Below are 10,965 nucleotides of genomic sequence, written 5' to 3'. Positions count from 1 at the left end.
AAAGTACCCTAAAAGACAGATTACCTGTCGGTCTCACTATCCAAATATACCCTAAAGTGCAAGGGTTAACCTAAGAACAATCGACAAGACACGAAATTACAATGAAACTAGGGAAATCTAAGAAACCTCATGTCAGAGCGTTCTAGCCTAAACACCTAATCCCAAGGACAACCCGACTATCTATTACCTCTCAGTCTCTAGATAGGTAGAATATAAAGCTCTAACAAATCACTGACCAATGTTCCTATTGATTACTACGTCTAGCAAAACCATAAAATAATCACAAACACACAGTAAGCGACCTATACATGCATCTATAACTGAAAGACATTCAACAAGAGGCATGCGGAACAAAGATCAATAATAAATCAAAACTAGATATGCAAACACATCAAATCAATTATGAAAAGATTCTTTATTTTAATATATCCAACACTAGAAACCATAAACCAAGAAAAATCCTCAAATCATAAAGTATTCATCAAAAACCTAGGTAGCTAGGGTTTTAGCCAACAACCATACTCAAGAGTAAAACATAATAATTAGGTTTTCATAATGAAAATAATAAATTCAAACCAGAAAATAGTGTTATGAACGAGTAGGTGTTGAGCCCCAACGCTCTTTAGTTGAAGCAACTTGTTTTCTTCTCTAATTTCTGTTGATCGGTCTCTCAGAAAAACCACATGGGCGGCCCCCTCTCCAATTCACCCTTTTATTTATATAGTTCATAATAAAACTTAATTGACATTAAGCTTGACCATTACTCAAGAACAATTTTTATACTTTTTTTTCTTTTTTTTTAAAAACCTCACTTCAATAGAACCAAGCGTCCTATCTCCAAGACAGAAATAGGGGACGCCAAAAAACAAACAAACAATTACATTACATCAAAGTTACACCACCCTTTCCAATCTACCAGGGGCGGATCCAGTATTCAGCCAGGGGGAGCGCTGGCACCCACTCAAATCTGTAGTTTACTTTATAAACTTGTAATATATTAGGTCTAAAGACCCAAGTGCCCCATACAAAAAAATTTTAGTGACCCACTCATAATTTTTTAGTGCCCCAAACTTTTTAAGCCCAAATTTAATTGTTTTATAAATAATAACAATTAACCCCATATTACTTAATTGTTCTAACCACTTTAACTGGAAATTTGGAATGACTGAGAGACGAACAGATTAGGGTGCCGGCGGGTTCACATGTGACGTCTCGAGTCATGTTTATTTGTAAATTGTGATTTTGAATTCTTGATTTTATTCTAACATAAAACAAACATTCATGGTTCATGGTTCATCACTTGTTAATTTATTTCTTTTGTTTTTGAATTCTGCATGTCCAATAACCCTTTTCGATCTCTGTTTAAAAAAAATAACGCCCTTTTCTTCAAATTCAACAGACATGTGATCTTTGTTGTCATGTGGTGAATGATTATTTGGTTTCTAGCTTTCTAATTTATTCATTCTATGAGTGTACCGTTTATTATTATTGTTTTTTAGAGTTCTACACTATTTAACTTTGTAATCCATTTTATTTGTACAATAAGAGCTTTTATCTATGACAACTATGGAAAGATTTCTGTATATGCCGGAACAAGTTTAGTTGATCTAGATAATCTTCGGTGGGGTCTTGTCAATAGAAAAAAATTTTAGATTATCACCCTAACCAAAGAGACGGGATACGGGATACGGAGAAAGTATTAGCTTAATGGACCTTTAAGTGTTACGAATGTAGCCGTAATTGACCATTTAAGTGTTACGAATGAAGTTGTAATTGACCGTTTTCAAAAGATGAAATCACGTAGAGGACAATTGTAATATGTATTTTGTTTATCTTTAATGAAATTTATTGTTTACATATCTATACGTAGTTTGTTTAATGTAAAATTTTTACCCGACCCGTTTTAGTTTACCCGACCCAAATTGACGAGTTCTAGGTTGAACTTTTTTATGGCACCCACTAGCTAAATTTTCTGGATCCGCCACTGCAATCTACCGTAGTCGTTTTTACTCTACTCCTGTACCAAAGATACCCCAAAAATTTAACATCTGAAACAATCTCAACCACACCTCTTCTTAAGCTCGAGAAAATTAACTCGTTCCTAGCTTTCCATAACTACCAACACGTTAATATAGCAATGCCGTATAAGGCCTTTTTTTCTCCTTTGGGACCATCATTTGGCTATTAATAATTAACACATCTTTGATCGAGAATAGAAAAGGGAATTGAATACCACACTAAGCCGCTATACCTTGCCAAACCCCAATAGCAATCGCACAAGCCGAGAAATGGTGATCCGCTGTCTCTTCATATACACCACAAAAAGCACACAAGGAATCATCTACATCAATGTTCCTCCTTCAAAGAACCATCCTAGTTGGAATTCGGTCTAAAGAGGCCCTCAACATAAATATGTTACACTTATGTGGTAGCCATATACACCATTTATAAACGTCCCCATTACTTACCAATTCCTCACCCTTTAGCCATTTTTTAACCATAGCTACCGAGAAGATTTCGTTTGACCCATCATTCCATTTCCACCCATCTTCTTTATTAGACAACCGTATGCCATCGACCAACCTTTGACACTTCATCAACTCACGACAATGATCATCCGATGTGGGGTACCTGTTCCAAGACCAAGACACAACAACTGAATCATTATTTAGCCCAATTCTATCAGATACAAGACCCCATTTATCTTTTTCAAGGCGAAATAGGTCTAGAAATAAACTCCTTAGTGGCACTTGGGTGACCCATGAGTCAATCCAAAATCGAATTCTTCTTCCATTCCCCGCTATCCCACGAAACATATTGTTAACATCTTTATCTTGAACATTCACCCTGTAAACAGCAGCCACCAACCTACTCCATGTACCTGGTATCCTTCTATTACATGGAACCGTGTCCCACCTTCTTTTAGAACCATGAATTGCATCAATAGTCTTTCTCCAGAGCGCTTCATATTCGTTTCGAGACCTCCACATCCATTTTAGAACCGTGGCTCAAAGGGCAATTTTCTGATCTGAGTCTTGAGGACAAGACTGTTGTTGCAGAGGGGAGTAATGATACAAATCCAATACACAGTGAGTCTCCAATAGGGTTATTGGTCTATTCTAGAAGGGGCAAAGTTGTCATTCCTAAAAGTGGCTAAGAGTGTGCAAGGAATATTATATATATAGTAGTCAACGAATAATGAGGTAGGCATAAGTTTGTGAGAAGATCTGAGTGTGGCTCGTGCATTATGCATGGAGAGAGGAGTATGGCTCTGGTTATCTTTGTATTTCGTTTTCCATTATCCATTCATACAATCTTCCTTTTATCTCGTTCACAGTTACCGGGTCTTAGTAGAAACCGATTCCGGATATAGTCGGATATTTGACCGAGTTTTCCAAGGTTTTTCGGGTTTCACATTGGGTTGGGGTTTAACCGGGTATTGAGGGAACCGGTTCCACCGGGTCCGGGTCGGTTCCAGCTCAGGGGATAAACCCAAAGCCCGGTCTGTACCCGCATATAGGGTAGGGTCCGGTTTCAGACCGAGTCGGATCCAGAACCGGTTTTTTGTGCACATCTACCCCCAACCAACGAAATGCTTACAGCCACTCTCAACTCACTTTGTTTTCTTCTCAATAATTATGCTGAATGTGTAATGCTATTTATATTATTGCGCCAATTAAACTTAAGTGAACATGTCATCCGTTTATTAAATGTATTCTGGTTGAGGCTCAATAACCGTATTAAATTGTTCGGTGCTAAATGTTTTATGTAATTGACTAAACGATGTTCGGGTTAAGGTTCAACAACCGTGTTAAACAGATATCAAGTTGCACAGCTACATTTGCATACTATAAAGTTCCCAAACACAAAAGGTACACTTAATTTAAAAAAAAAACGAAAAAAATAAAATGCCGCCTCATCACGAAAACAAACAACATTGGTTAAAAGATATACAGGCACACCATGTCCGGTTAACAAATACAAGCTACGCAGTTGCAACAGTATCCCAACGCCAGATGGTGCCATCCTCACAGCAACTCAGAATAGTGCTGATATATACGTTTATAAAAGCGATCAAATGAGTACCCAATATAATTAACATGTACAAAACTAAATTATTACGGTTAACAGTCGCACGGATATACCTTCCATCAAACGACATGGCAGTTTGCCTGATGGGTGATTTGGATTGAACATGAGATAGCCTGACACGAAGTGACAATCAAATCAACCGTTACATCAGTTTCACGCAACAAAAAATAAATAAATAAAATTATGCTAAAAAAGTGTAAGAAACCTTGCAATTAGAGATGGCGGGCTGGTCTGCAATTCCCAAACATAGATTTTTCCTTCCCTGTTCCCTGATATCAACAATTTTTGTCTGTTTTTAGATCTATAAATAAGGTTGAAACTCATAATAACAACATAAGTGACAAAATAATACCACAGGTCCACAGCAACTATATCATATTAGTAATAAACAAGTTTTCTTTATGCATTGAACGCCAAATTTTATTTCTGGCCCGTTACCCATTACCTTTCAGCTACATTTTATGACCCATCACCCATTAGAGATAGTACAACCAAAAACAATGTATCGGTTTGTTAACCATTTCAAAAGCATGGCCCAGGATTCACATAAACCGGAGTTCTATTTAGATTATTGCGCCATGAATAACATTTATGCATTAAGCGAAGTGTCATACCTATAGCAGCTGAATTGTAATGAAAATCACATGAAAGCTTTATAAACCAGATGTCACAATCGGGGACAGGATATTTCTGAAGAATATCCACCGTGCCCTGAAAAGATAATTATCATATAAATCACTATACGACTATCGAGCCATTTGTGGCATAGTTTAACGGTAATTTCATATATCCCCTCAAAACTTGGTGTAACAATCATATTTACCAAATAATAAATATAAGATCAATATACCCAAGTTCAAATTCATTACATATACCCTTCCCTTAAACATGCAATAGAATATGAGGTTAAAGTGTAAAAAGTAGAAGAAGAGTATAATGGTCATATTATGAATAGTACTTAATGAAATAAGTAAATATGACTGATGTTAATTATTTCTTGTTGGGTAATTATGATATGCAAAATAAACACTAATGAAGAGATATCAAACCTCTCCTGGAGACTGCTCTTTCATCTTTGGCTCCCACAATATAAACTCGTTGTCAACACTCTAAAAAATTAAAATAAAACTGAATTATAGTAGGATTTTAAATTGAGAAAAACAGGCTATTTTTTCCTCTTATTTTAAATTCAAATACAGCCATATATTCCTTTCCTAAAAGGAAAAATAAATAATAATAGAAATAATAATAATAATAATAATAATAGAATAGTAACAAGAGAACTAGAATCATAACCAATAATAAATATAATTTAAAAGTGTAATTTAAACAAGCCAACACAGCAAAAACACTTGAACACTGCAAAAACGTATGAGTCATTCACCTTAGATAGTATGAAATCACCGAGCCACCTATTGCAGTCGACATAATTTGTATGGATTGAAGCAATTAATACCTGAACAAGTTGAATTCAGTTAAAAACATGTTTGAACGTAAAGAAAAAGCCAAGTGCAAAAGAAGATAAAACAAAATAGTTCTAACCGGAAACTGCACATATTTTGTAGGAAATTGCGAAGGAAGTCCCTCCCATGTAAAAGATCTCTCAACATATGTCCAAAACTCTGCAAGAACCTCAATCATAGTTACAATGTTTGACATTTTTATTTATGAATGACTCGATTTGGGTTATGTTTAATCTCAAACGAGTCAAACAAGTTTAGACTTGCTTAAAGTCTATTGTTAATGCATGCACATTAAATTGTTTTATTCAAAGACTGAGATTACCACTATACAATGGTAAAAATCATAATAACTGTTTAAATATTTAGAAAAACAAAACATTTTTCCAATAACATGCTGTACCTTTCATTGACCAGATCTTTACGGTGTTATCCATCCCACAACTGGCAATACGATATATATCTGAAGGGTGGAAATCCTGGAAAAAAAGAAAAAAAATATTACATCAATCCAATCTACCTTTGTTACATGTTAGTAAAAAAAAACAAAAGTATTAAAAAATGCAAATGCCACTGCATTTTACACTAACCACGCTCAATACTTCATTGCGATGACCACCAGCTCCCGCAAATATCAAAATGCATATTCCAGTTTCAACATTCCACAACCGAACAGATTCATCCTATTCAACTAATTAAGTTTTAAAATATTGCGTATTAAAAGGCATTCAAAATAATAAATTTGAAATGAGACTTACTTTACTTGCAGAAAGCACTAGAGAAGGTTTTAGCGCTTGTGTTCTAATTTCGTTTATTGAGTCCCCATGGCCAACGAAACTCTGCAGCGTATATTAATTATTAAAAACTATAAAATAGATAACTACAAGTGGACATAAAATTAAAAAGAAAATGTGAAGCTGACCTTGTGTATCTTTTCATGGCCCGCATCAATGACACGGATTATACCATTGATTCCTCCAGCTACTAGCAAAGGTGTCCGGTCAGCATCACAAGCCCAACTCACAGTGTAGAAAGACTCTTCCTTCTGATCTAATATGTACATAGATATACAGAACTTGTTCATATATGTTTATTATTTAGGTTTCTGCCAATAATAAAATCAAATGCTCACTATAGTACAAGTTGTGTTTAACAAAAAAAATTTCATCTTACGTCATCATCAATGTAGGACTGAAGTACAGCAATTACACCGCCTTCAAGGCATTGGTATACAGTGACCTAGAAAGTAGAAACGTCTCCATTTAGTCAAACAGACATCACAGAAGATAATAAAATTAGCAACCAAATTCACATCAAATTGTCAACATTATGCGCATAGTATATATAGCAAGGCGATGCTTATACAAAGATTGAACAATATTCACCACGGTCGCGATTCGCACGTATGTGAGGTGTTTGCTATTAATATTTTAACTTGTTAACTTTTAAAGACTAAAAAAAGAGATTAAAATAATTAATTTCAAAAAGAAAAGTTCTAGTATCACCAAAGAAGGTTTTATGTATAACCAAAATAAGTCTATGGTTGCAGGTAGTGTATGCATAAGGTACAAGTAATCTATGTAGAAACTCATTTCAACTCAGAAATGTGCGCATCAGACCGCATCGCGTGCATGGCACATTGTGCGATTTAGAGCGCATCATCCTGACATCAGACAATGGCAGTGCATAGCACAATACGCGCTCATTTTAAAACAAAGCATGTACCTACCCCAAATTTTGTGGCAATGGGAAAAATCTATAAAGATGTATATCTTTTTCCATGTACACTTGCATGTTTTATAGGGATATTGAGTAGTTTAGTCTATTCAGTAATTAATTAAGTTATCTGTGAGCATCTTTTAGCGATCAACAGTTGTTCTTGTTTTCAAAGAAGAAATACAATTATCTTTTTTCTAATTACAGATAATTTAGGAGAAATTCACAAGACATAATAGACTGATACATGCAGCATACTGATAATTCACATCAAACAGTCACCGTTATGCATAAAAGATACATGTATGTAACTATGTAAGTATACACACACACATACATCAAGAGAGAAAAAGAGAGAGATACATAACATGAAGATGTCCCAGGTTTGAAAAAATGAGAAATCTATCAGCATGTATTTTCAATTCACTTGCAATTTTATAGGGATTAGTCTGTTTGGCAGTTACTTAAGTTATCATTAAAGGCATTCATACATTTAATGAGTTTCTTCGTCTTTTTCCAAAAGAAATATAGTTTCTAATACACAGATGCTACTCAGTAACTATTTAAGTTTTCTTTTTCACAGATACAGTCTCTTTGAAGCTTTCCACATAACACACACACACATATGTGTGTGTACACATACATACATACATACATGCACACACACACACATACAGAGAGTGAAGACACATAGCATGAAGATGTCAACACTGAGAAATCTATCAAAATGTATTTTCAATGCACTAGCATGTTTAATAGGGTTTAGTCTGTATGGTAACTACTTTAGTTATCATAAAAGGCGTACATTCATTAATGAGTTTATTCGTCTTTTTCCAAGAAGAAATACAGTTACTAATACAAAGATGCTACTCAATAATTATTTAAGATTTCTTTTTCCCAAAATACAGTCTCTTTGCACATGATACACACACATATACATACATGCTTACATGTTTATCTTAAAGACAAGTTTATATATACTGATAAATGGCCATCCAATAACATGTTTAAACTTTAAAGTTGTTTCCATTTTTGGGGAACATGCTGCAATTCTTAACTATTGTACCTAGAAAACCTATGCACTCATATACTTAAGAATTTTGCATGTTTAACCTTTATAACCTTCGTCGTTCTAATCATGGAGCCTTTTCACATAATACACACATCATATTTACATTTTTTTTTCTGAAAGACTAACATGTTGACATATACTGATAAAATAACTGCATATTCGAACTTTAAAATTGTATTGAGTTTTGAAAGACTTGTATGCAATTCATAATTTGTGTACCTAGAAACCCTAAGCAAAAACACATTCTCAAAACTATACTATTCTTCCAACTGCAACCTAACTAGTTTCTGCACATTTGACAAATATAAACCCTAATCTACCACCAAATAACCATAAAATCAACCGCAATTTCATTCTAACCTCTATAAACCCTAATTTACCAAAGAATCACGAATCAGCCTCAACTGCATTCTTCAACCTCTACAGAAAAAACCCCTAACAAAAAAACAAAAAAAAAACACCCCTAATTTACCAAATAATCATGAATCAACCACAATTTCATTCTCCAACCTCAATAAAAAAAACCCATAATAAAAAAACAAAAAAAAACCCAAAATTTACCAAATAATGATAAATCCACCACACGTTCAGTTTCCGGGGAAGGTTCATGTACATTTTAATCTTAGCATGAGAACGTAGAAAATAATACCAATTTATAAAAAAATGAGAATGTAAGAAACAATACCAATTACAAAAAGGGGTAGCGGCGCAGCTTGTTGCCCGCTTGCCTTCTGTTTCGATGTAATCCAATAAACAATTAATTTGATTAATATGATTTCAAATTGAAAAAAAAATAAATTACAAAACCAATCTACATAAACAGTGATTTATAATAACAAAGAAAAAAACCTAAAAATTACAACAAAAGAATCAAAATCAAGAACTAAATAATAACAACATATACAAACAAATACTTATAACAGCAAAAGAAAAAATCTAATAATAACAACAAAATATAAATCAGCAAATACTTATAACATCTCATAATCGAAAATTAGCAAATACGAACAAAAAATAACAGTAAACACCTATAACAATAAACCTAATAATAACAACAAATTGATTTTCATGTTAAGAATAAAATGTATTTGATCCTGCTTCTTCATTTTCCAACCAAATAACCATAAAATCAACCAAATTTCATTCTCCAGCCTCTATAAACAAAATGTTAAATACCAAATAATCATAAATCAACAACAAGTTCATTCTCCAACCTCTATAAAAAAAACCCATAATAAACAAAATTTAAAAAAAAAAAGACCCTAATTAACCAAAGAACACACAGGGTAATGAATTACTTACCCGATTACCACCGACGGTAGCAAAGACATTGTAATAACGCGAATCGATGAAATTGAAGACGACGGCGTAAATGGGGCGTTTGCCTTCCTGCAGCCTGTTGGTGACTCTGTAATCTCTCTTCCTCGTCGGAGTTAATCCTCCCACCGCCGCCTCGCATCCGATCATCGTCTTCGCCATTACAATTATCTCCGGCTGCCGGAATTAATTTAGGGCTTAAAAGTAGTAAGTAAACACTGTGTGGAATATTATTACTATTTATTTATTTATACCCTTCTGGTTTTAATATACTGACATCATATCATAATAATAATATAAGACATCTATAACTTGTTTTTTTAAGAACGTTATTAACCCGTATACTCCACGGGTGGAAATTAGTAAAATTATCAAATAAATATATATGTTTATTTATTTAAAGATATATAAAAATTTGTATTAATATGAACAGATAAATTTAAATATATATAAGTAAAATCAGTTTCTAAGTAACCATAATTTTAAAGGAATTATTAATTATATTATTAATATAACTATTAGGAAAATCAGATCTTATTACACTATAAATAATGTATTTCATAAATAGTTAATTAAAAAGAAAAGTGGTTCAGAATTTGAAAATAATACTAATACAATATAAAAGAACCAAGTCTTCATCTTCATTCAAACCCCGTAACTGATCTCAAACTGAATGACCAAAATTTGATTTTTTTCGTGCCATACTGTTGGAAAAAAATAAACGTAGGATTTCGATTCATAATAAAGAGACAAGTAAATTGATGGTTTAAATACTTGACTGATACATGATTCGAATCGACGGCGAGGGGAGGTGGGAAGCTAAATATAAAATAGAAAACAGCTGAGTGAAGGGAAGCATCTGTCAATTGGGGTGTGTGCTCGAAAAAGAGGATAAATCGGTATTTAAAAGGGTCTAAAAAACATGTGTTTTACGACTAGTAATGACAATTATTAATCAGTTTCATAAGATAGTTAAAACTTTTTATGGTGAACCAGCAGTTTAGTTCATTCCAATTTAAATTTAAATGAATGCAGTAATTATTATGATTATTCGCATAATTCAACTTTCTTTAATTATCTATAAATCGTAACCGCTTTATGTTTTAAATTTACTTGAATTTTCATTTAGTGATATAAATATGATATAAATCACTTACTTTATAACAATCATCCAATATTATGAATAATTTTCAGAATACAAAAATTATTGAATATAACATAATTAAATTCTTAAATTTGAAAAGCACATTTTCTAATTATTAGCTTATTTAACCATTTATTAGGATTTGAAAGAATAATGATTTAAAC

At 33.2% G+C, this 10,965-nt stretch overlaps 1 protein-coding gene across 1 annotated transcript; it reads right to left on the bottom strand.

Moving 5' to 3' along the window:
* Positions 1-3,954: 3,954 nt before the first annotated feature.
* On the bottom strand, positions 3,955-9,819 carry LOC143540463 (polycomb group protein FIE1-like). The gene is made up of 13 exons (XM_077033515.1): positions 9,643-9,819; positions 6,726-6,791; positions 6,475-6,597; positions 6,311-6,391; positions 6,143-6,235; positions 5,956-6,031; positions 5,635-5,714; positions 5,477-5,548; positions 5,142-5,201; positions 4,707-4,803; positions 4,298-4,361; positions 4,146-4,205; positions 3,955-4,049 (listed from the first exon to the last, which is right to left on the bottom strand). The coding sequence occupies exons 1-13, from the start codon at positions 9,817-9,819 to the stop codon at positions 3,986-3,988; spliced, it is 1,113 nt and encodes a 370-aa protein (XP_076889630.1). The 3' UTR covers positions 3,955-3,985.
* Between the last annotated feature and the right edge of the window lie 1,146 nt (positions 9,820-10,965).

This window comes from Bidens hawaiensis, unplaced genomic scaffold (genome assembly GCF_021521415.1).
Source record: "Bidens hawaiensis isolate Kalapana, Puna unplaced genomic scaffold, B.hawaiensis_p1.1 tig00012232_1, whole genome shotgun sequence".
Lineage (NCBI taxonomy): Eukaryota > Viridiplantae > Streptophyta > Magnoliopsida > Asterales > Asteraceae > Bidens > Bidens hawaiensis.
The sequence above is the reverse complement of the archived record's forward strand: the minus strand, read 5'-3'. Positions and strand labels throughout refer to the sequence as shown.